This window comes from Patagioenas fasciata, chromosome 2 (genome assembly GCF_037038585.1).
Source record: "Patagioenas fasciata isolate bPatFas1 chromosome 2, bPatFas1.hap1, whole genome shotgun sequence".
Classification (NCBI taxonomy): domain Eukaryota; kingdom Metazoa; phylum Chordata; class Aves; order Columbiformes; family Columbidae; genus Patagioenas; species Patagioenas fasciata.
In genome coordinates this window covers 31,508,992-31,535,389 of record NC_092521.1, presented here as the reverse complement: position 1 = coordinate 31,535,389, position 26,398 = coordinate 31,508,992, and the positions used below count along the sequence as shown (strand labels likewise).

At 37.7% G+C, this 26,398-nt stretch overlaps 1 protein-coding gene across 1 annotated transcript in view; it reads left to right on the top strand.

Annotated features, from left to right (window-relative positions):
* The window catches only part of ZBTB10 (zinc finger and BTB domain containing 10), a 28,912-nt gene extending 2,888 nt beyond the window's left edge, over nt 1–26,024 (top strand). Inside the window, exons 2-5 of the mRNA XM_065831224.2 lie at nt 5,380–6,277; nt 18,109–18,282; nt 20,402–20,577; nt 23,314–26,024. Coding sequence (XP_065687296.1) covers nt 5,380–6,277; nt 18,109–18,282; nt 20,402–20,577; nt 23,314–23,619 — 1,554 coding nt within the window. The 3' untranslated portion in view covers nt 23,620–26,024. The remainder of the gene's footprint in view (nt 1–5,379; nt 6,278–18,108; nt 18,283–20,401; nt 20,578–23,313) is intronic.
* The last annotated feature ends 374 nt before the right edge of the window (nt 26,025–26,398 follow it).

Below are 26,398 nucleotides of genomic sequence, written 5' to 3'. Positions count from 1 at the left end.
CACTGTATAACCTTCAGTGTCAGTAGATGTTGCTAATTTGTGCCACACTTGGAAGTTTCTCTCTCTCCCATTAAGCCATGTGTAAATAAAATGTATTCCAAGCAGTTTTTCCTACTAAACTTACTAGTTTTTTCTTTCTGTTGTCTTATTCCCAGTCTCACCTTACTGTCATAAGACTATTTAATACTATGAGGGTGAAAGAGGGAACAGAGTACTTGCTTTCATGTCAGAGTAGCCTAAAAGTTAATAAAAGTGTTGATTTGAAGATTAACCTTTCATTGTTATGGGAATTTTTATAAAAGTGAGTTTCTGATTTTATACCATTGGTAGCTTAAGAAAAAACATTTGTAGTAACTGTAATAATAAATGAAACAGTAGGATAGATGAGATGTGTCTGGCTCTTTTGTACTGTACTAGAGATACAGAAGCTTACTTTGTCCAGACTTTAAGGTAGCTGTACAGAGATTGACATTTTCAAGTGGAAAACAGTGCTGGATAGATCTTTGTGCAATTACATTTCAGTTTAAAATTTCTCATCAGGGAGGGAATTGCAGTTTTTCAAGAGTTAGTGTAGTTTTGTGTGTGGTGCACTTTATCACAAATCTGATTAAGAATCTTTGTTTTCTTTCTGCTTTTATGTTTAATTTCCGTATCCTTTCACACTTTTAATAACACTTGAATTTCTCTTGATACATATGTTTAAATTAATACCAAAACAAGAGCCCTGTTTTTTTCTGAGCGCCATAATACCAGATACTTGGAACAAAAGCAGGTAATTTGTAGCCTGACCATACATAATGAGGCAGCAAAGCTGTTTAGATTTAATGAAACTTGGGAGAGATCTTTCAGCTTTTGTCTTAGAGACAACACACGTGTATCCTTGACTTGACAAGCTTCAACTGCAGGGCATGTTTAGCAGCTGTTAATAAACATATGGCAGAGTGCCACTGTTCAAGTGCGAAAAGGAAACTGTAGGCGTTAAGACACTAAAGCAGTGTAAGTTTCTATAAGTCTGTTGGATATTACACTCATGAAGAAATGAGTGATGATTTCAGTTTATTTTTGGGATACGTTTAATTAGGAATGCCAAAATATATTGCAAGTGGTTGCAGCTGCTGTTAATGCAAGGGTGTTGAGCTGTCAGTTGGTGCTTCTTTCTAAGACAAAAATCTTGTCTCCTTTTCTTTCTCTTCTAGTTTTTGGAATAACTTGTCTCCATATTAAAACTCAATGAAATATATAATCAGCCTGCAAGAACCTTATATATATATATATGTATATTTTATTTTTTTTTAATAAACAGGCTATTGTGTTGCCAAAATCTTAAGAAATAAACACTTACTGGGAAATCACTGCAAAATATTTTAATTCTGTGATGAATTTAGATCCATGAGATGCAGATTTATTGGCTGCTGGGGGTTCCTTCCCTCAAAGCTGCTGCTTAATACATTTTCTCTCTGGACATAATTTGAAGCTGAACTTTGGAATTACTGCCAGAAAAGCTTTCTCCAGCCTAACAGGCATGTTGGTTTAAAGCAGAAGCTCTCCAAAAGGATGAAGGCCTTTGATGTGTTATTTTTTCCATGTGAACTGTAATTGTTTGCTTTGTGTGAGTGGTGATGAATAGAAGTCATGCTTCAGATGTAAGAATTACATTATAGTGTTCTAAGTTAACTTCTTGAATTACTTTTAGTAGAGCAAAAGAGTTGAGTAAGTCAAACCTTCAGAGTAAGGACTATCATTTACTGTATTTTTCTATAGCGTTTTTACCAGACCTTGAACTACTTGATTAGATACTATGCACTTAATGAAACAGTTTTAAATTGCTGAGTTTTCTGTGAGTGATTCTATGGCATGTAAAATAGCAGAACATCATATGTGCAGCTGATAGGACCATCTTTTGAGATAATTTTCTTCTGTAGCTGCATGTGCTTAAGAAGTTCCTGATAGCTCACTTTTGGTAGAGGATCCATTTTCCAGGGTATAAATTAATTTGGGGGTGTATGGAAACTGTTGTGGAGTATGATGTGGTAAGGGGAAGGGATTACAAAAATGTGGCATAACTACTTTTCATATGTGTACAGCTGAGATGGAATCCATGGTTAGATTGGTTTGGGTTTGGTTTTGTTTCGTTTTTTCTTCTTCCTCCCCCCCACTGTTCTAGCTCCCAGGAGACAGAGTATGCTGATGGCACAGAAGGAAAAAGAAAAGCAAGTTTCTAGTAGCAGTTTTTGGTCATCTGTTTCTGTTCCTATTAGCTTTTAGGCAAGTTTAATTAGTGCATTATACATATGAAACAGTAATTTATTTTGGGGTGTGTTCACATGAGTCTAATTGAAACTGAACACAGTATTGGTTTCCTTGAGTAGTCTCTATTCTGTCACTTTTTAATCTCACCTACAGATAGAAGATTTTCAGCCATACAATGCTGTAGATTCCACAAGTAAAACTGAAATGGTCCTGATTTTTATTCTAGATTTCTTATCAGGTTTTATTAAAGGAGAAGTTGGTTTGCTCTTGTAACTTAAGTAATGGGGATACTTGGTCTGTATTCTGAAAATGTAATTGACATCTAATCAAATATCATTACTTTGTGGTTCTCATCAGAAAAACAGTACTCTTATGATGATGTACTATGAGCATAACATAACAGAAGCTGAAACTTTTTAAAATTTTTTATGTAATGATTTTCTGCACCCTACCTCCTATGAAACTCTGAGCTTTTTCAGTACAAAGGGGAGATGTTTAAAACTCTTCAAGGTTTGTTTTTTTTTTTTTTTTCTCATGGCAAATGTTAATTCTACTTGACACCCTTGGTTTACATAGGCTTGATAACTGTTCAGATGTCAGGGCTTTTGTTTCATTTGAGGTGTGGCATTAGGGTTAGCTACTTCCATAGCAGCAGTTGTTTCCAGTATTACAGTTTTAAAAATCTTTCTGCACCCATTCTCTTTTCCCCCAACACATGACCCTATAGCTTAGATGTTTCTTGCGTAGTGTTTCGTATTTTCACTCAGTCTTCTGGTCTTTTCACAATGGAGACTTCGGTCTTGTGTTTCTGTAGCATGTTTGTGATCCACACCTCACCTTTACCATGTTTTCTTAGAAAAAAAAATATTGTAAATCTTGATTATTTTTATCAGCTTTATTGAATGCATCCACATGCTCAGTTAAAATGTACTCTATCTCAATTCTTTAATCAAACATTTGTAAAAAGAAATTTGTAAAAAGAATTATTACTGCGGATTACTTTTGAATTTTATGTGGTGTTTAACGTGTTCTGAGAGAACGGAATTGTCAGCTATCATTACACCTACCTAACAGTGACTGTGTGAGATGTGACTGATGACTGACTTTGTCTGGAGTGACAACACTTTAGGGTATGATAATTCTCATCTTAATCTCAACCAAAGTCAGTGTAATTGGTGTTTTGAAACTGTGCAGTGCCTTGCTGCTGGAGTGGTGGAAAACTAGTCCAGATCTGAAATCCACTGAGAATTTAAAGAATGGTAGACTTAGTTGTCACTGATTTTACTTTCTGTTTCAGAGTTCTGATCTGAGGGAGTACTTAGGTATGCCAGAGAGCACACAGGAAAAATTAAGCTGAGGTTGGACAAAGATCTGTTGCTTGTTTTCATATAAAAGCCCAAATGCTTTTATTTCTACCTCTTCTTTTCACTGAAGTGTTCTTCTGAGAAGGGTAGAAATTTAGAAGCAACTTGAATGTGACAACAAACTGAAATTTCTCTACGGGAGATGCTGAAGTGGTGCAGTTTCTATTTTGGTTACGCTGGGCGTTATTTGCTATTTATGGGTGTAAATACCATTTTAGAGGATGTAGTTGCAGCCTTAGTTGTCATCCCAGTAGTCCACGCTGGGATTTATAACTTGAGGTGAATGCTGATTTAATGCACTAATTCCTGTGTGGTAGAAAGTGATTGTTTTTCATATAGCTGATTTCTGTCATAGTCCCAAATTAAGAGTAGTACTTTTCTGCAACATATACTTTAGCCCAGTATAGATCACGTGCTCGTGACAGCATTAATGTTACCTTGTTAATGCTGATTTAGACCTGTAATGTTGAGGCAGTTGAGGTTCAGTGATACGTCTAGCCCCCCAGTCTGTGAATGGTTTGAGAAAATAGTGACATACATAATTTGCAAAATCTCATCTCTTATCCTAAACCATATCAGAGCCAGACAATTTTGAACTGTCCTTATTTGCTAGGAAAGAAGAGTGTCTTAGAGATCCAGTGTAAAACAGACTCTGTCTGTCATTGCTGCTCTTGATGACAGCACATATCAGTCAATATGGTCCGAAATACGCCAGTCTGTGGGGTTTTCTGCTTTGTTCTAGATGCTGCTTTGTAGCAGCTCTGAATCATTGTTGTCTGAACATCACTTATAAATTTTCTAAATGCTCTAAAATCCAGTTCAGATCTCTTGTTAATTATCAGCCTTTCACTGTCTGATCTAATCTTCACTAACAACTAGTTTCTTGATGTTGGATTGTCTTGATACTATTTTTAGCAAAATTTTCAAGCCATGTTTCGGATCACATCTTATTATTGTAGGAAGATGCTTAAGTACATATTGTCTGTGTAATAAGTATGTACCAGTTAAAGGTGCTGCTACTAGAAAGTTTCAGTGAAGCTTGTTTCAAGAAAGTCTTGGTTAAATAACATAATGGAAGCTTAAGTTTTGGTCACCTGCAGTATTCTGTCTGCCTGTCATGTAGTACAGCTATTAATTCTAAGGCTGCCACAGTTAGAAAATAAAGAATAAATGCCTAATTTGTAGAACTGTATAAGAAAAATATCTGCTATTTGAAGTACTTCAGTAATATGTTTTCTAAAGAAAACACTAAGACTTAGATTGGGAGATACAGACCTAAGCTTCATGTATTCATCTCTCAGCACAAGAAAATGCTCAATCAGTTGTCAGGGTTCTATTTACCCATTGAAGTGGAGGTTTCTAGGGAAGAACAAGGGTTTAGATATGTGAGAACCATCTAGTTAAATCTTTGGAAAGAGAGACTCCTGAATCTTTAATATGTGGGGGTTAAGAACAAGTGCTTCACACTCAGCTAAATCTTTTTTTTACAATTGGCTGAAATTTCTTTTGCCCTCGAGGCAGTTCTGCTAGTTCTGGTGTTCTGAGTTTGGAGGTGGGAGGGTGCAGAATGAGATTGTGATTCTTAGTTTTCAGAAATACTTTTTAAAATTACTTATTTCAGCCTGCCTTTATGACCAAGAACGTAAATAAAAGAAGTTTAAATAACATTATCTTAAGTTTATTTTCATATCCCTGTTATAGTCTTGGAGGACTAAGGAGTGCATTCACTAAGAGCTAATTATGGTTGTGGTTTTTTTAATTGCAGGAGTCAGAGTTACCATCAGAACTGAATAATGAAGGATACTGTGATTTTAACAGCAGGCCAAATGAGAACTCTTACTGCTATCAGCTCCTGCAAGAGCTCAACGAGCAGAGGAAGAAAGGCATTCTTTGTGATGTTAATATTGTGGTGAGTGGGAGGGTCTTCAGAGCTCACAAGAACATCCTGGTTGCAGGCAGCCGCTTCTTTAAGACTCTGTATTGCTTTACAAACAAAGAAAACCGTAACCAAACCACTGTTACCTATTTAGACGTTGTTGCTGTTCAAGGCTTTTCTGTCATCTTGGACTTCTTATATTCTGGTAACCTTGTGCTTACGAGCCAAAATGCCATTGAAGTGATGTCAGTGGCCAGCTACCTTCAGATGACGGAAGTTGTCCAGTCCTGCCGCAACTTCATTAAAGATGCCTTAAACATAAGTATAAAATCGGAAGCTCCAGAGACCGTTGTAGTGGATTACAACAGAAGATCTGTTAGTAGGGATGGTTTGTCTCCAAGGGATCAGAAAGTTGCCAGTTTCTGGGCAACGCGAAACCTTACCAACTTGGCAAGTAGCATAAAAACTGAGAATGATGGTTACTCTATCGATGAGGGCCAAATGGAAAGCTACCAAATGAATGACTGCAGTTGGGTCCAGGACAGCTCACCTGAAATGGCTGAAAATGAATCTCAAGGTGAGGGAAAAGTTTTCGTATGGAATGACATGGGTGGACAGGGACAATCAGTTCAAGATCCTGGAAAAGCAAGAAGGAAAAACCAAACTGCAAAGAGATTTATTTATAATATACCACCTAATACTGAGGAGAACTCAGAAGATTGCTCGGTGTTGCAACCGTCAGTCCCATACCCAGAAGAAGATCTGTCATTTATTAAAGAAGAAGCAGGTAAGTATTGCTTAATGTCAGCCGTGTCATTTGAAAACTAAACTATTGAATAAAGTATGTGAGAGTGTAATTTTTATAAACAGATGGTGGATAGGATGTTTTAGTGAAGTCAGCACACCAATTCAGGTCACCAGATCAGTAATCTGGTTTTCCACCTTGGCTGGAGAAAGGAGTGATAGTGCTGTGCCATGTGGTACGTAACGTGCTCTTTGCATTTAACGCTTGAGTTTGGGATCCTCACCAGCTGGTAGCAACTGAAACTACTATATTTACATTTGATCTGTAGCTACTATTAGGCACAAAATCAAGGAGTGATAACTGGTGGCTAATGATAGCTAGTTGTAGAGAGAGAAGGGGCCTTTATTATTCCCTTCCTTACACTAGCAGAAGATTTTTGTGGCAATCTCCCTCACTTGTGTCTCCAGAAGCAGAAGTCAACTTTCTGCTGCTGTTTATTGTAGGGGTATGTGGGAAGCTACAAAATGGAGTAATACTGGCTGGTATAATAGAAACTCATGAAGTAGATTTGATATACAGATGGGTAAGAGATGCCACAATGACATAGGGTAGAGGGAGTATCTTCTTGTTGAACTATTCTTTAAGCAAATCTTGAGAATGACTGAATTAATAGGATTTTTTCCTTAAGGACCTGTGGTTGATGTAAATGCTAGAATAAGATTAAATATCTGTTTGCTAAACAAATATGGTCCCACAAAGAATTATAAGCACTGATCACAATGTAATTGGGATTTGGGGAAATATAGTATAACAAAAAAAAAAAAGTTAATTATATGAATAGTTTGAAGTATATATTTGAAGTGCTGCCACTTACCTCTATCTGTTTTGGATGAATTAGGAGTTTTGAGAACTCACCCCAATTTAGGAGTCCAGTTAAAGGTGGATTTGAGACAATAACTGGAACCAAGTTCTTTAGATATATCTGTTTCTAAAGCATTTAAAAATGTATGCCACCTTCAAACACTAAGGGACTGTGGATATTCTCCACTTTCCAGGTTCAAGAGGTAGAATTAAGAGGGAAGTGGAAAAACAAAAAAAAAATCGTCATTTCCGCCTGTGGGTATAGACTATTTCCAGATAGTTTTGTATTCCAGTGACAGAAGAGAGATCTGAGAGCAACCTGAGTTCTGGGAGGGCCTGGGAACCTGTGTTTATTCTGACGGCAGGAAGGATGCCTTTGGTTCCTTTCCACCCCCAGACGTGTTTACAAACACGGCTGACAAACCCCGGAGAGCAGCAGCCCGGCAGGGGGCGCTGTGCGGGCAGGTTCCGTGTCCCCGTGGGTTCCAGGGCCCCGTGGGACAACGGCAGCAGCTCTGGAGAAGTGGCTGTGCTGCGGAGCTGACATTCCTTCTGTAGATGCCTCAGGGGGTGTGCTTATCTCTAGTCTTCATCTCTGAACTCCAGCTTTGCAATTCAGCTTGGGAGTGTGCTCTTGTGGATTTCCTCATCTTCTCTTACTGTCTAAACTTTCTTAGACTGCACAGGGTTTCTTCTGGCTGAAATGAAAGTAGACGCTGTGTTTCAGAAACATGCCTGTTGCTTGCCAACTGCTAGGAAGCCATGGGCCCACAGCACAGGGTTAGATCTAGCCTTTCAGCACCCTGAGATATGTACAATGGGGATGTTGAGTCCTCAGCAGCTACACAACAAATCTGTGTTGGGATACACTACTTGCTAATATGTACTTAGTTGCAGCAGCATGAAAAAGAACATCAGAAGGTCTAGAGCAGGAGCTGAGTACCTGTATATAATTGTACAAAAATCAAATTTCTGACACAATTTAGTATGTGATTTTTATTTCTGATTTATGTGGGGCAGATATTCAACCTCTTTTACTGTTGGAAGTAGCACAGAGAATATGTCTACTAAATTATGTCCCCAGCAACAGAAATGAATACTTGTTTATATCCTGTAGAACTTGAATATCTGCTGTGGAGCTTTCTTGAAGAAATAATGGAGGATATGGGCAGTGTAGTAATGATTAAACAAGTTTAGTCCTTGTTCATTTTTTTTTGGACATAAGCACCAAGGTTTCCAGTAACTTGTGCTAAAGAATTAAATTACAAAATATGTTCATGCAACATCTTGATGAAAAAAGCTATATTAGAGTCTAGGGGCACACTGAATTTGTGCTCTGATGTCTGTCTGAAACCATTGCAAATTCTGTGATGGGGGGGTTGGTGGTATTTTATTGAACTATAAAATAATGTCATCTAATTATCTCTGGTGCTTTCAGAGCACAACATAAGTGATCCCAAGTAAATAATTACGTTTTCTGTCAGTGGTAGAACTATTTTGGAAGCCATATCTATTAAGACTTTTACTTTCATGAAGTTTTTTATGTGCTTTCACACTGTTTGAAACAAGGGGAGATATTGGAAGCAGGACTTGGTATAGCTTGCTTCTACCCATAGCCTGTGCTTCAGCATTTGGTGGTTTGTCATCTTTACTGCTGGCTAGCTTTTGCTTTGCTCTGCAGGTAAATTCCACTCTTAAACATTGTTCTTTCACTTTTTCCCTCTGTGCCCAAGAAAGGCGGAAGGGGAAGGAGTGGAGAATTGGAAGAATGACAAGAATGAATTGTAGAGCAACCTGCAGGTTATATGGTAACTCCTTAGTTGTGGATTAAATTTCTTGAGGAGATGAAGAACTATAAAAAGTAATAGGCACTGAGAGTTAAAAATGCATAAGGAAATGTCTTCTGGAATAGATGTGAGACAATGCTGTGAGAAGAAAAAAGGAAGAATAGTAAATTCTTAAGACAAAAGCTAAGGAGTGGGATGTCTCTTTGGTTGCTAGAAGAGAATGAGCTACTACTATTACACTTTGTCATGTGCTGATGGTGATAACCAACACCAGCTGTGGTCATGAGATGTCCAGTTACATGCAGAGTGAGTTGCTGTGTGCTTGATTATGGTTTTGGGTTGTCTGGTGTTTTCGTGAGGAGGAAGAAATACCATAGATATGATGGAAGGGGAACCTACTTAAGAACACTTCTCTCACTACAAAAATATACCCTGAAAGCCACTACCTTGAATTAAATGGACTTTCCACTTGGGTATTGCTAGGTAAGTGTTCTGGTTTTGCTGCGATCAATTTGAGTATTAGATAATCAACAATAAAAGCTTTCTGAACCATCTGCTACCCCCTTGTCCCAGTAAAGCAAACATGTCAAACTGCTCTTTGCTGGATGTGAGTTTTCCTACAGGTATTCTTACTAAAGCTTTCAAGCTTTCTGCATTTGTGGTTATATTAACTAAAGTATCTGTGTTTCTTCACACTCAGTGTTACCATGTCTCTTACTATTTTCCTTTCTAGTTGATAATTTTCTAAAAAATGTCTTTACTGTTTACAGCCATGGTGCATGTGAAAATTAACCATTTACCATGGTGAAAATAACAGTGCAGTCAATTAGCATCTTAGTTTCTGGTTCATAAAAGCTCAGTGATTCTAATTCATTATATTCCTAATGTTTGTTCATAGGGATTTTTTTGGTAAAATTTATCGCTTCTTGAGTTTGTTTTTCATTTGGGGCTGGCTTTTGTAGTGTAAGTGTTCTATCCTCAGGCTTCAGAACACAACTGTGAAGTATTGTTGATGCTTTCCAGAGCTGACCATGTTGATTCTTAAAGAGACTTGTATGTAATATCCTGATAGCTTTATGAAGCTACCACTGGATTATTTGTTACCATTATTTTCAGGCTAGATATTGCTGTGTCATACAGTGTGTTGGTTGTGAGGGAAAGGATGAAACCAGCCCTTTTGTGGAACAAGACGGTTTCTGGATGATTTTGTAGGGGTTTTTAAGGAATTTAATGCAGCTTACCAAAGAAGCAGTTACTTTTTGGAAGGATACAAGCAGCAGCTAAACCTGCTTTAGAAAATGTAGTGCTGGCCCACAGTTTTCCTCATGATGTGTGGGAGCAGCATAAAACAACTTGATAAAGACTTTAACAATAAAGACAGGTAACTTCAAAGAAATGAAGATTGATGGACTTGTCTGGACATGTATCTATTTCTTGTAGTGGTGACCCTTCACTTGACTGAGTTACAAAAGAAAAAACAAAAACTAGTATAAGAAAATTAAGCTTTTTTTTTCCTACTCTTCCTTGGTAGTATGAGTCTCAGATCTTTCTCAAATCTCCAGCTGATACCATGATTGAAAGATTTAATTGCTTAGTGGACCTTTAGCCTCTTTATTTGCCCCAGTCTATGAAACCTGGTATTGAAGACCCCACAGGTTTTTAGCAGTTGTATAACAAGAGTATAACATCTAGGGATTGACCTCTTTCCCATTTGTTAAATTTACCTCTCCTCAGGATGATTCTGGAGGCAAAGTAGGTCTTCTCATTCTCGTGGTGTGGTCAGCCACTGACCTTGCAACTTGAAGGTGTTCTGCATATTACTGTTGTGTTGTGGTGGTGTTTGTTTCTTGTTGTTGTTGGGGGTTTGTTTGTTGGGGTTTTTTGTAACAGAAGGAGGAAAAAGCAAGCAAGGTGGGTTGATTGGGGAGGAAGGTTATGTGGTATCTACTGACTTTTTCTGCCTGAAAGATTTTTTTTTTTCTCAGTCTGATGGAAGTGCAGGCAATACATTCACTTTTAAAAATTATTGATCCAAAGTGCCAGTTTGATTTTTCTGCTGCCTCATTTATGAAATAGTGATCATGATGGCTGCAACTCCCTAAATAAAGAATATCAGGGGCTGTGTTTCTTCTTGATTCATATGGTGAGCATAACTCTGGCTACAAAAGTTAGCTGAGCTATTTCTTCAGCTGGCTTCCATCCTGCTTCTCAAAGATATAGCTCAGTAAATCAAATCAAATTAATTTTATTGTATGCTGAGCAGCGAAAGTGTTTTTATTCCAGATGTTTTAGATACTTTTGGTTTGTAGCTGATTTTCAGAGTAGTATGGAGTTTTTCTAAACTATCATAATTGGAATACAACTTACTTTAAAAAGATTTTTTTCCCAGATAGTAATTACCCTAGAAAGTGAAGTCTTGTTTTTATCCACAGCCCCTTTATCTCCTACGTGCTTGTCTTTACATGCCTACCCATTCCCATGTGATATTTATGAACTTTAAAGACCACTAAAGGACTTTTAAAAATATCCTTTATGCTTTAGCTGACATATGGTATAGAAAAACAATGTTAAGTTTCTTATTTAACCTGTAGGTTTTCTGCATTGGTGAGTCTGTTTGATTTGGTTACATCACCGTAACTCCCTGTGGGAGCACTCTTATGCTGGGGTGACTTTGTCATGTAAGAGTTTATGGAAGTATAAATTGATCAATTGCTGTTCAGTTATTCTGGGCTTCCAGGTTCTCTGTCCTTGCAGAGTTGTTTTGCTCACTGCCCAACCATTTACTCTATGTGCACATTCTGGAATTCTTGTGTACAGAACTCCGAGTTGTTGGTTGGGGTGGAGGAGAGAGGCAGACAGCATTTCTTACTTTCGCCATTTTCTGCCAGGTATCAGTAAATATACGCAACCAGAAATACGTTTATAGTGTAGAAAGTTTATACTAAATGTAGAATACTACAGCATAGCAAGCTTATAGTCTACATTTACCCTGAAGGTCATGTTAGTACTTGCAGTACACCTGTTGGTAGGACCACAGCTTTAGCAGGCAATTTGACTTTCACCTCTAGCCCTCAATGGTGCAGCTTTATTAGTTATTAGCTTCATCCCGTCATACTGGGAACAATGGAGAGGGGAGTTACCATTTTTACTGTAAAAATGTAGCCACAATTGCAGAACTTGGGTAACTTCTGGTATTCCCAGGGCTCAGAGGCCATTGAGGGAACATTTTTAAAAATATTATCTTTAAGGCTGGAAAAAAAACACCTTTGTTAAGCAGCAGTTGTTTTTCATGGTCTGTCTACAGGAGTGTGAGATGTGTCAGAGTTCCAGTATTTTATACATTTGCTTGATTGTGACTTGAGCTGATCCCCTTTCTTTAGGGTGCAGTGTTGCATGTTACTTGGTAAGGAGAGTGTGACACCACCCTGTTAAGCTTAGTTTGTCATGTACTCACAGATCTTACTATTCAGAGCTCCCAAGGGAATTGTCTGGGGCTTTGTGGGGATTTTTGTTTGGTTTTAGTGGGTTTTTTTTTTTTTGCTGGTTGGTTGGGTTGGTGTTTTTTGCTTTTGTTGGAAGGTTTGCATTTTTGTTTGTTTGTTTGTTTTGGTATTTTTACAGATTTGTGTCTGTCTTGTACCTTTTCTTCAAAGCCCAGGGTAAAGATAAACTCCCTTGTTATTCCTGGACGAAGTTGGTCCTTGGCAAAGTAAATCTTGAATGAATAATAGTGAGATGCCAATTCAGCACAAGGGTTTTGGTCAATTATGTTATTGCTTCTTTGACCATGAGGGCAGTTGTGTTGAAACAGATTGCTTAGGGGGTTTATAGAATCTCCTGTCTTGTAGATATTTAAAACTTGGCAAGGTCCAAAGCAACATACAGTCCAGCTTTGAAGTCAGCCCGACTATGAACTGGAGGTTGGACTAGGTGACCTTCAGAGGTTCCTTCAGAACTAAGTCTTTGTTTGGGTCTGTGGTAGTCCCTGAGAACAGTAACTCCCCCACAAATAAGTTATCTGGGTGAGGAAAGCTCTTACTGTCTTGTGTTTCACTGATGTAGTTGTAATGGGAAGGGAGCAGCAAAACAGCTTTCTTATGTGAACGGCACACCTTTCTCAGGGAGGGGTTTCTCAGGGAATACATGATAAACATTGAAAATGCATGTGAATTATATATTTGGCATCAATTGGTAGTCATCTGGCAGGGTTAGTTGGTGATAAATCTGCCTCTGTAGTCAAGGCAATAAGCCATTTTTTTCATGAATGAGAAATAGTAAAAATTATGAGCAATGGGGAGCAGTACATAGAGCATGATTGCATTGGCGAAATGTTTTAAGTTTGTCTGGGCCTTCTGTTGCAAGAGGCAGTTGAGAAGTAATATGCTTTGACCCCTTTCAGAAGCAAGGTTAAAGATGTGAGTAATACTCTGGGAACAAATGGACTACAATATATTTTCTTGCCCCCACCTTCCCAGCATGTCAGTCTTGGCAGTGCTGTCTTTTCTGTCATGTTACCTAACATAAACAACAAATCCAGCTCTCCGAACAGCAATCCAGATTGGATCAGTAGGTTACCACTGCTCTCTTTACAGTCCTTGAAACGTGTGGCCTAATTGCTTATCCTGTCTACTTTCTGTCTTTTTTAATTGATCTGAATGAGCAGTCAGTGTTAGAAAACTTGGTGGAAAAATAGTATTCCCATTTTCTCGTCTTTTGGCACTGTTTGTGGTTGTAATATGTATAAAGAAAACAGAAGTTCATTACAGACAACTGTATCTAATGTGAAATTTTGTATCTTCTCCCTCAGTGCACCCTACATCCATATCCCTTTCTACAATGACCTGTTCAATGACTGCTATTGTTGATCTTCTCATTAATCTTGATCAACGCCCACTCAGTAGTATCTCCTTTTCTTCCCAAAAAATCAGCATATTTCTGGTTACAGAGAAAGAGCAACACTTGTCAAACTGAAGATGTTTCTGCTGAGATGTCTTCTCTCTTTCTGGTGATACTCCCCTACTTTTTGCCTTTCAAAACTGAAAATCAGCGTGTCCGACTTCTGCTAATCCTTTTTCCTGAGATCAAACACAGTAGAATGTAAAAGCCTTCCATAAAGTTTTTGTTAGTTGTGTAGAAGCCTACACAAACACTTCCTTGTGTATTGGACTTTCTGTATCTCAGCTCAGCTTGACATTGAGAATTCTAGAGCTGATAGTTAATTGGCTTATTTGTATCCTGTTTTATTATTTTGTGGAGTTTGAGTGTCGAGGGTTAAGATTGTGGGGTGACAATCAAACCCTGGCAGATGTATTGTTAACCTCCTCTCCCCCCACGCTTCCCCTTTTTGCCCCTCCCTCTCCCCCCCTTCCCACTCAGGACAGGTGATCGGGAGGGAAAGAAGGACAGAGAGAAGTGAGTTGGAAAAATTAAAGATGTTTTACTAATGCTACTAATAAGAATAGAGAAAATAATACAAAATATACAAAAGCAATCTTGAAAGTCTCAGCAACTGCAGAGCCAGCACCCAAAGTCCTGGATTAGACTCTGTAGCCAACCGGAGCTGGATTCAGTCTCTCACTAGGCCTCAGTTCGCAGGGACAACCAGCAAGGTCCTCTCCTAATGTCAGCCACGAGGAAAAAGGGAAAGGAAAAGGGCAAAGGGATGAGATCCTCGTGATCTCCCGCTTTTATATGAAGTATTCACGTGAATGGAATGTTATACACCGTTGGTCAGTTTCTCGGTCACCTGTTTCTCGTTGCCCCTCTCGCAAGATGTCCATCCCTGCTTATCAATAAGTTTGCATTCCATTGCTAGGTTTACCAAAACCTGTGTCTGGTTCTCCAGGAAAATGCAGCTAATATGAAAGCTTTAGCTGACAGGCAAAATTCACTCAAAGAGAAACTTGGTTTTTTTTTAACAAAACCAGGACACTGGGGTTTTTTAAGATCAGGTTACTGATAGAAACCTCTTCTCCAGAGTAGAAGAATTGGTAGGTATTGGAGGCTAACTGACATTGGAATTATTAACTTACACCTCTTTTAAGAATTGACTAAACTGTAAATAGTTATCCTTAGATCAGAGGAAGGTTGTGGTCAGATGGCGTGCTCTGGAGATAGAGAACATTATTGATTCTAATTAGCCTCTATTTTTTTTTTTAAAGATCTTTCTCACTGCTGTCTGTATTTCCCCCTTCCTTACCACTAGTCTACCAGTACAACTGCAGATGTAGTTGCTTTCAGTCTCCTAGCAAAATCATCTGGGTTTAAATTGACAGGAGCAGGATAGGTGGTGACTGTATCGGTGGTTTTGCAAGCAGGTTTCAGGGGGCAGTAGCCTGCATGGGAGGAGGAATGGGAGAAGATGTTAGGAGCCACAGGGGTCCATAGCATCTTGTACTTGGCTCAGCTACAGTCAGAAGATTATCTGACTGTAAGCTGTATGTACACCTGGAGAAACCAGTGGAGGCTACGTATCACACTTCCAGTTCCCAGTCTATGTGTATGTAGTTTATGTCCTCCCTATATGGATGAACCATTAGACATTAAAATGGCCTTTTTTTTTTGTTTTGAATACATTAGATGTGTGCTTAATCTAGAAAGGAGATTTTCTAGGTCAACTAATTATTCTAAGAATAAGCATTAGGTTTAATTATGATCTACTTAGTCCTGTATTGCGAAGAGACTGCAGTGTCTGTAGCAACCTCTTATCTCTTGTATCTGTGCCGATGTTCTTTCATGTTATAGCAGGCCTTCTCTTCAAATTGGAAGCTATTATCTAGACTAGACTACAGCTCCTAAGTCTGTTTGACTGTGTGCAGACAGAGTCTTATGCTAAGATCTAGACCTGTGCAGGGATCTGAGCTCCTGTCTTCCTTCAAACTTCAGTACCAGCTGTGAGCATAAATGTTCCTAATGAAATTGAATTGGTGTTCTCTTAAATTGAGGAGAACTGCCAAAGTGATAGTGTTACAAATGTGCTCAGCTTGGTCAGTATTTGATGTCTGCTGATTTTGAAGGAAGCTGTGCAATATTGCCTATAGACAGCATATACGTTACATTTGTGAGCAGTCAAGGTTTGGTCTGTTGAGCTTAGATATTCCTCCCATAAGAGGGAGAAAAAGTGATTAAAATACTTCAACCACTCATTTTCCACTGGTTGACTAGAGACAGGACAGTTCTGTTAGAGGGGAAAGACCTATAAAGAAAAGGTCTAATATTTTAAAAATATTATAAAAGTTGTTTTAATTTTTCTCTGCTAGATCCTGATGCCTGCTTTAATTTGGAGGCTTTTAGGCTTGAGGTCAAGTCATCTTTGCTCTTACCCAGACCTGTACAAGAGTGCTTCCTCACTAATCCTTTCCTGTGTATTAATAAAGGAAGTTTTACTGCTCACCTCAAAGGAATGTATAGTTGGCATGTCTATGGGGTATCTGTGTTATATTCTTTGAGCTGTGGTGAGATGCCATTGCTGGAGTCCTAGCTTCAAATTAGTGTGAAGAGTTCTTGCCTATTTTGGACATAACAGCTATTAGGGTCATTAATTTAAATAATTTTGAAATATCTTCCTCGCTTCTTTGTTTTATAAAGAAAATGGAGATTTATTCGCTTACCCTCCCCCTTTTTTCTTTTCTGTACAAAATAGCTAGGTGGATGAGCCAAAATATTGGGAATTCTCTTCCTTTGTCCACTCAAGCTCTGCTTTTTAAAAGCTCCCATGAAATACCAAGTGTGGCAGTTGTCATCCAGCTTTGCTTATCATTTGCCACTGTGTAACAGATAGGATAGACGTGTAAGCTTCCTATTTGTGAATTGATTTCCTTTTGAACTGTTGTCTTATGTTGCAGATGAAACCACTGCTGCCAACTGTAATACTGCCTGAGCCATAAATGAAACTACTGTATATGTCTAATCTGTACTCTTTTTCCAGTAAAACTGTAAGTTGCAAGTGTTTGAGTGTGCGGCTTACCACTAGCTGTGTGAAATTCTAGTTTACACTAAGAATTTCCTTTCCTGGAAAAATCCTTAGAACAAGCAATATAGAGACAAAAAGTCTTTGGACTATTCAAATGTGCAGTCTCAGGCTTGAAAGCAAAAAATGTATCTATTTGCTATGAAGCCCTGCTTGAGAGTTGTCCCAACAGTGACATTGTGAATCCAGTGTGAGGACCCGAGCACCATCCAGACAAACAAGAGCAAATTGCCCGTTTCCACTGCAAGCTTGTTTATTTAACAACTGTGTGCCTGTGAGGAAAGTAATGGATTTATGAGTTCATGTTCTCCAACAAACTCTCATCTTGGGGATTGGGGGGGGGGGGGAAGATTGATTTGCACTCTTGCCAGAAGAATCTTTGACCCACAAATATGATTTTGTTAAATGCCTAGTGCAGCTTTCTTGTGTACTATTTATAGTTCTCTGTGCTGTGTAATAGTGATTACATGTTCACTTATGCAGTTCCTACTTATTACAAAAGTTTAGAATTAAACAAGTGAAGATCTTTATAAGGCACTGTTCAATTCTGAAATATTTTCTTCTTTTAAAGAGGGGGGGAAAAAGCTACAAAGACCATGTAAACTGCATTAAGAGATTGTCTAAAGACCAAATGTAAACACACTAACTAGTCTTTTGAAATGGTATATTCCAAGTAATTGTGGTCTTTTGAATTGATGTAGTTATAGAATAATGGAGATGATTATTCAAAAAGGTATTTTAGACTTAGCTGTAGGATATTTTATATAAATAGAGGTATTTAAAGCACTTTAAATACCATGAAGACATTTTAAGGCAATAAAGAAAAACATACCTCCAGTAGAAAATGTTTACTTTTGTACCAACTGGACTGCCTGTGGTAGACAAGATGAAGTCATTGCACAAAGCAGTTGTAAAGAGAATCCAGTGAAAAACTATTCAGCCCTGTCGTGATGATAGTGAGAGAATAAATGTTCGTACCGTAAAAATTCTTGTAGTACGGAAAAGGCTTTGGAGTTTTCTCAGGATGGAGAGAAGTGTGATGCTGTGGAGAGCAGTTCAAAAGGTCTAATTTCATTGAAATTAGGAATGCAGTTATTTCTTCACTATAGAACATTATGTGAAAAAAAAAAAAAGATTATAATTACTATTTTAAGGTTTGAAGCTTTTTTGTCACAGTTTAAAAAGGATATGTATTTTGCTAAACAGCATGACTGATCAGAACCTGGGAAGCTAACATTTGGTTGTGTCTGTAATAGGTACTTCAAGTGACTTCAAGTATGGACTGATGCCAGGCACTTCAAGTGACTTCAAGTACGGACTGCTGCCGGGCACTTCAAGTGACTTCAAGTACGGACTGCTACCGGGTACTTCAAGTGACTTCAAGTACGGACTGCTGCCAGAATCTTGGCCAAAAGAAGCTTGGGAAAATGGCAAGTATATCTGATGAAGAGGAGGAGGTTTTTTGCCTCTGACAGGGATTCTTTATCTTCTGTGTCACTGCCGGCAATATTTGATAAATTTGTTTAGAGATTTAGATGATTAAGTGTTTACATAATCTTCTTCCATATTATTTGCCTTTCCACATAATGTAAATAGGAGCACTTCCTTGGAGGGAGAGAAAGGAATTCAAATGTATGGAAAAATAAAAACAGAACATGATTTATATCAGCTCTTGTATTTGACCTGAATATGAAGGTAACTGAGGTCTTCTATGATCTGAAAGCTTTCCCCCAGTTAGTAAGCTAACTGCAGATATCTGGGCTTTGAAATTGAACATTTAGATGAAGATATGAAGTTAAATAGAATTTAAAAGTAGATCTCGGAGCATACTTCTTGCTATTAAAAATCAAAAATTCTTTGCAGTAAAGGCTTTGAATTCAGTGCAGCCATAACTAAAAGCCCTCTTCAGTCAAACCTGTTACGTAACCTACCTTTTAACAGCTTATGTGTTTTGCTTAATAGTACAAGCAAACAATTATCTATAAATATTTTTCTGTTTGAAAACATACCAAAAAACCCACCACATCTGAAATAATTACTGCTAGATCCTTAAAATACATAAGGTCTTCAGTAAAAAGAGGATCTTAAGGACTGGGTGATAGTAATGCCTACCTCTTTTCTGTAATGCTTTGAGCTACTACTGGGATGTGGTTTATGGTTTACTTTAAATATTTTGGTTTTTACAGTGGAAGAAATTGGGTCATCAGAAGGTGAAATTCACTAGCAGGCAAGGGATTGGAACTCCAGTCTTGGGAGATCTGCCTGTTCTTAAACTGTTAAATTTACAGATCTTACTGCTCTGACATCTGCCTGTCATACCCCTGTTGATGTGTATAAGACTGCAATTTACAACCTTTTTTGAATTTACTTTTCTTCATGTAAACTGTTATGTGACATGTTAACATGCAGCTTACGTGAGTGCTCCAATATACCAAGGGAAGCTGTTGAATGTTAACAGAGTTTAACTTCCATGTTATGATGCATTTTGAAGCTGGGAAGAAGCCTATTAGATATAGGCATGCAGACCCATGCCCATAACACACAATGACTTTTGCCTTCTTCCTGCCAGCAAGAACATGAGAAACTCTTACGCATATAATCGTGTAGCCTTAGCCTGTGCTTTTGAATGCTTCTAGATGGTTATGATCATGTTCATAAACTATCTCACCTGTAGTAAATTGAGTCAGTACCCTGTTCTCAAAATAATCTTTGCGTTCCTTTGTGGCCTTCTTCATAGCTGTCACAACATCCTGTGCTTTCCTGTTTCACACAGTAACAGGCAGTTGTAGTGGGTTTGCACTTATTCTTTGAGCAAGTTATGTTATTCTTGGTCCAAGGATATGTAAATAGGTCTCTTCCATGATAAGGAAGAAATGGGATATTGCCGCTTCCACAAGTATTTTCTGCCTTTTTTTTTTTTTTTTTTTTTTTAGAAAAAAAAAAAAACAGACCAAAATAGATTTTGGGTAGAGAATAGCAAAGATCTGAACCAATAACTTCACTTTTTAGCTATTTCAGAATTATGCTACTTCTTACTGTCCTACTTCTTTTCTCGGTATTTGTTCTTGCTTAGTTATACTTTCTTTTTTATTTATTTGTAGAGTCAGGTCTTGGCAGGCAGCTCCTGTACATGGTTCTAAATAGAATGTTAGGAGAGGGGGTGGTAACTGTCTAAATACTGCAGAGCTAGAGGGTTTCTAATGCAGAATAGTGTTTTCTGGTATAGTTGACCTCTAGAAAATTAAATATTGCTAACTTGTAGCTAGCTTACTCTGTTTCATGAAATAAGAGTTCTTTTCAAATAATCTGTACTTTTGTAGTAAAAAAATCATCGGTTGCAAGTAGATATTTTTCTAGCAAGATCATACATACAGAACCTATGAGTATTTGTGGTGTCTGCAGGCAGGCATTGTCCCGATTTGGCTGATGAAGAGTCATGTGGGTGCTTTATTGTTTTGGCACCTGTTTATTTTTGTGCAGCAGGCAGAATATATTGAAATAGGGTTTTTGTTTCATCATCTTTTCTCCTGATGGCTCCTTTTCTTTTAGGTGATTCCTCTGCTTTAATCATGAACAAGTTGAAGTGTCCACACTGTAATTATGTAGCCAAATACAGAAGAACACTAAAGAGACACTTGCTCATTCACACAGGCGTGAGATCTTTCAGTTGTGACATCTGCGGGAAGCTATTCACTCGAAGAGAGCATGTAAAGAGACATTCCTTGGTGAGTAACCTGAAGTGTGTGTATGTATGCACGTGTATGAGTGGGGTTTTATGGGCTTTTCAGATGTTTTGGTAGTTGAGAGAGACACTGTTCTTTGATTTGCTATCATGTCAATTTGTTTAGCTTAATCTGAAATGGATGAAGATAAACATCTCTTTGTGATAACTATACCTCTCATATTCTTAATGGAAAATGCAGCATCAGTTAAGACAGTTAGTGGAATTCCAATAGTGATAATTTCAAGATGATTTTGAAAGTGACATGATAAAGAGATCTGGTATATGTAAGTATTCGGTGGATAATGAAAGGAAATTTTGATGGTAGAGTAGCACAGCTTGTTCTATTAATATAATGCTACATCACTATTTGCCCTGAGGACAGTTGTTAATCAGCAATTGCACAATACCTTGGGGAAGTTCTGAAATACTTCTTTCACAATTAGACAAAGCTATAGTATATAGTATCTGATTTAAGACTTCGGAAAGAGTGAAAAATATCTGAGATGGAGAAAGTAAACATCCTTCTGACTTGCATTCTACCAGTACCATCGTCAGCAGTTGAGCTTACCCTGTCTTGTGCATGTTGCGTAACTCAGGAATTGACCTGAGTACTGTTTATCTGAGGATCCAGAGAAAGTATTATCTCTTTGGGTATTTTGCAGCTATTTTGTGTCTAGTCTGTAAGGAAATTAAGACTTCATTGTATTATTTACTGTATAAAATCCAAGGTGTGTTTTAGGGGAGTAACAAAAGCAAGATCATATTGGTGGTGAGAAGGTAATAACATTTTTCCATGCTGTGATTGTAAAAAACTCGTTTCATGACATGTTTTGCAATTACTCAAATTAGGTTAGTATGTAGAATGGGGTAAATTGCACTTGTCCATTTTGGTAGCTTTCCTCAGTCCTTTTAGAATCAATGAGCCACCTTCCTCCCTTATGAAAGTGTTCTATAAGCCTCCATAGCTGCCTCACAGTTGGCTTTTTGTTCATCAGTGAGCAGAAAGTGCTTGTGAGCTTCCAAGTGTTATCAATGCAGATGCAGAAAGAGGTATAAGTCTTCCTAACTTTCTTTTCTAGCTTGTGCTATCAGGAAATGTACTTTCTGTTAGACAGTAGTAGTATTAAAAGTAAATAATAATCTGAGTCATATCAGGATATAATTGTAGAAGATATTTACAAGACCACTGTAGTAATTTTAAGTATTCCTTCAACTGCTCTACAAGTAGGAAAGACATATATTAATAGCTCCTACATAAATCTTAGAACCAGCCTCTTTCTTATATTCCACTGGACTTATCTCATCGTAGATATACCTTGTTCCTGCTGCCATCCTTCCTCCTCCCACACCACCTGGTGAAGGCTTAGATGCCCAAAGGGACAGGAGTACCTGTGATGTTACGGAGTCTGAAGGTCATTTTATTCTGTAGTGTGTGTAGGTGACTGTGGTGATGGGGCTGGGCAGAGGAGGTTAGGTCGTTATCACCTTGGTGTTGGTGGTGATACCGTGTAACATGTCCCAGCAGCTACTCTGCTGCTTCCTCTGTGGCTCACCAGAGAAGGGAGCAGCAGTGGGCGGTAGCTGGTCTACCAGGAATAATAGAGTGGGACTCAGGTTTCTGTCGTGCAGTATCTAACTGGGTCTTGTAGCTGAAGATCTCGTTTTTTTGTTTTTATTTTTTTTCCCCTCCAGGAAAGGAGATGCAGTCAGAATGGGTGAAAATAGCTATAGAATGAGCTCAGCCCAGCCCTGTGCTTTAACTGAAGTGTGCTCTCCCTGATGGAGTCAGAACATATTTGGTTTTTGCTTTTCTCCATTCAACAAACACTTCAAACATTCTGCTTTGCGTGAAAAATTATCATAACAAGTCTAGAGGCTGGTTAAAAAACATGTAGTATCAGCTCTACAGATTATACAGAGACACTGAAGTAACTATTTGTTTCTTGACCTTGGGATATTTTTTCCTCAGCTGGGTGGTAATTTGTTTTATTTAAAATGGCAACTTTTTCAATGTGACCTCAAATGAGACAGTTACGCACATAGTTGTAGTCTGCTGTAGGGACACAGATACAAGAAACAAGTCTTCAACTTAATTTTTTCCAAGATGATAACTATTATCTATAGCTGCTGAATTCAGCAACGTTGTACAAGTAACATTTTCTCAAACGTATGGTTAGTCAATAGCAGACTTGTAATTTTACACGAGCTCACTCTACACATAAGATGAAAAATTCCCCAAAGGGGCATGGAAAGATCATGTTGGGTGTAGTTGTGTTGGGAGGGAGATGTTGTGGAAGGAGGATTTTGCTCTTTGAATCCACATAGAATTTAATAACTCTTGCTTGCTTAATGTTTCTAGGCCTTAAAATTATAAAGGCGATTTTCTAAATGAGTGTTGTGTGGAAAATAAGTGTTTGTACTGTTCTCACTGCTTTTCAGAGTCTTGTTTTGTACAGGGGGTAGTCAAGCAGTGAACACTCTCCTGCTTAGGGACAGGCAGCTGGAACTCAGCTGCTGCTGGGCAGTGAGCAGCAAGTCTGGTTGTGGGCAACAGCTCACATCATCAAAATGGATCTCTAGGAGTACTTCTCTTTCTCTGAATAGCACTGGGGTATCTTTCAGAAGAGTTAAAAAAAAGAATTTTTGTACTAGTAATTTATATTAATAGTTTTCTAGTTCTATATGAAAATACAACCTGATATATGTATTTTCAGCTGTTAATATTTTTCTTCTGTAGGTGCACAAAAAGGATAAAAAGTATAAATGTATGGTGTGTAAGAAGATTTTCATGCTAGCAGCCAGCGTTGGAATAAGACATGGATCACGACGTTATGGAGTTTGTGTAGACTGTGCAGATAAATCTCAACCTGGAGGGCAAGAGGGAGCTGACCAGGTGCAGGACACAGATTTCCCTAGGGATGAAGAGTACGAGGAAAATGAAGTGGGAGAAGGTGATGAGGAGCTTGGAGATGATGTAGAAGAACAGAACGACCAGTCTAGATGGGATGAACCTGGGGAAGTTTGTATGCCTTTAGATGACTGATGGAGCATATGACTTCATGGTGCCGTCAGTGGACACTATATGGATTGACTGTTTGGATTTCTGGACTGAAGGCTTGCAAAATATGGTACAGGCTGGATGGTAGTTACGTTGCTGTGAAAAATGTAGGGTCAAAGCCTTATAGCAAAAAAGGATTATGAATTTTTTTATTATATTTACACAGGACTGTACAGCATACAACCATTTGGTTGAATTATACAGAGTCCTCACATCTACAGTCAGTTATCAAAAGAAAAATGTATTTTTTATTATTTATAGGATATAGCTACTTGGGTCCTATTCAGACATAGTAGTAACTGTACTTATGTTACACATTCATGTGTCTGTAAACATGAATGAAGAAAATTGCAACTTTGTGTGGAGATACAAAGACAGCTTTCCTAAATCCACTTGTATTTTGTCAGTGAACCAGTGAAGCTAATTTGGGCTAGTGGCTCCTGTTTCCACAAGCATGTCTTTGCCATACAAACCTTACCTCTCCTGTACTCTGATAGGTGAAAGCCAATCAATTAAATATGCATCACAGATAATGCCGACACCTTATTGAAATTTGGTTTTAAAATTGTTTGCTCTATGCTGGCAGGCGGTATAGGTGATAAGCACTGGAGAAGTTAATAATGGCATTAATTTAGTGTCTGTTTCTTCACAGTTTTGAATTTTCAAGAAGGTTGTTATTGATTCATCAGTTCCAAAATGTTCTTGCAGAAGAAATGACCAATAATGGAAATAATAGACTGATCAGAGCATGGGTAACTCTTCTGACTCTTAGTCAAAAGAGACAGTCATGCTAAAAGTATCTGATGTAATGATGTTTCCTCCCTCCTCTAAGCCCCACCTTGTCTCAAACTTTTTTACTTCCCTGGTTTATACCTCAGTCCCACAGAATAAAAATACCAGGAATGGAGAAAGTGTCATATTAAACAACTTTTTGGTTGATAATTTCTTACTTGTCTGGTTTTTGCCTAGATTATGTGGTATGAGTTGGACACTAGGCTGTTGTGCCCATTGTTCGTCATTAAAATGAACACAAACTATTTTTTATTCTTTTGTACTTAACGGGTTGTTGCTAGTGTTTAATATAAACCAATTACACTTAAATTGTTGACTTAATTTGCTGGATTTTTTTTAAGAAAAATGGAAAGTCCAAAGTGAAATAATGCTCTTGAGGTGTCTGCTTTTCAGGATGATTTACTCCCTACACTCTTTATTTCAAATCATCTAGGAGGCATTGAAACTTGAATTTTTGTAGCCATGTGGATACTTTTCCTAAGCTTGTAATATTGTACCAATGATTTCAGGCCTCTTTCATAAGGAGGGGAGGGCATTACACCTTCATCTTAAGCTCCTCTGTTTTGTCTGGTCTACAGCAAATGAATTCAGGCAATCATTGGAACAATACATATGATGTACTATTAAATCACGATGAGTAGATACGCAGAGCATTTATCATGACACATAGCTAGGCCAGTGTGACAGTACTGTATAAAAACCAGTTGAGGGTCACCATATTTTTCAGCTTTGTTTAATTTTAAAATGAATATATTTTTTCCTATTTTATATCAGGTAACTAAATTATGCTAGTTGTGTGGATAACTTTGAACTATGCTTTGACGGACAGAATCTTAATGGTGCTCCATCTGATCAAATTTGGTATGTATTTTAAAGAGACAAGCTTTACTGTTTTCCTTTACATCAGTAGAACAGTAACACAATGTTAAGGAATTGTTTTTGCTGATTGAAACTGAGACGAGTTTGAACTACAGTTATATGGGAATTAAAATGCTTTTTTTTTTATCATCCACTTGTTTCATTGGTAGTTTCCACATCATTGTAAACCTGACAGACGATTAGGTTTTTTGGGGAGGGTGCGGGGGGTGGGGTGCCTTTTTTTACACTGAAGAATACATCTTATTCTCATTGTTCTAGACTGAAATGAGTAATGTGTAATTCTGGTGGGGTCCAAAGTAGAAATTAGTTGGGAAAAGATGATATGAATGAAGAAGTATTTTAAACGTTAATGTTCTGCTTTGTGAATATGTAAGTATAGCATAAAGATTTTTCCATCCCATTTATCCCCTTTAAAACCATAGTTTACAATTGGTAGATCTGTCTATATATATAAATATATATATATATATCTGAAATTCACCTAAATTAGAATACTGCTCACTTAATGCTTAGAAACTGGACCTGGCTCTACATTCTTAATGTATTTTCTTTTTTTTTTGTTTTGTTTTGGGTTTTTTCCTCAAGGTATGAACTTATTCTCTTGGAACTGAATCTTCTTTTACTGCTTAAATCATTTATGTATATCTGGTAAATTATGACCAAATTTGTTGTTAGACTGCATACAGTAAATTGAAATATACACTTGGTACACTACAGAATTGTTGTGCTTTTGTTCTGGTTATATTTGGAAAAGCAGACTTTAATAGAAATCAGTGTTATTTATAAATATTCAGTTATTATTCACTGGCCTTAATATTCTGTTGCATTGTGACAATCCCTTTTTCCTTGGTAATATTTAACTGCTTGCTTTTAGAAGTTGCATGTAGTCACCCTTGGTAGGATTGAAGAGAGAGAGGGATGAATATTGAAATATGCTACTAGCTCTTCAGCAAAGAGTGTAAAATAGTTTAATGGACATCTGCTGTTTTTGTGTTGGAGAACCAAAATAATTTGTTTGAATGCTATCTACAGTCTGGATTTTCTGAGCTGGTTATTCAGAAGTTATTTTAAATATGTTACTTTTATTGGAGAG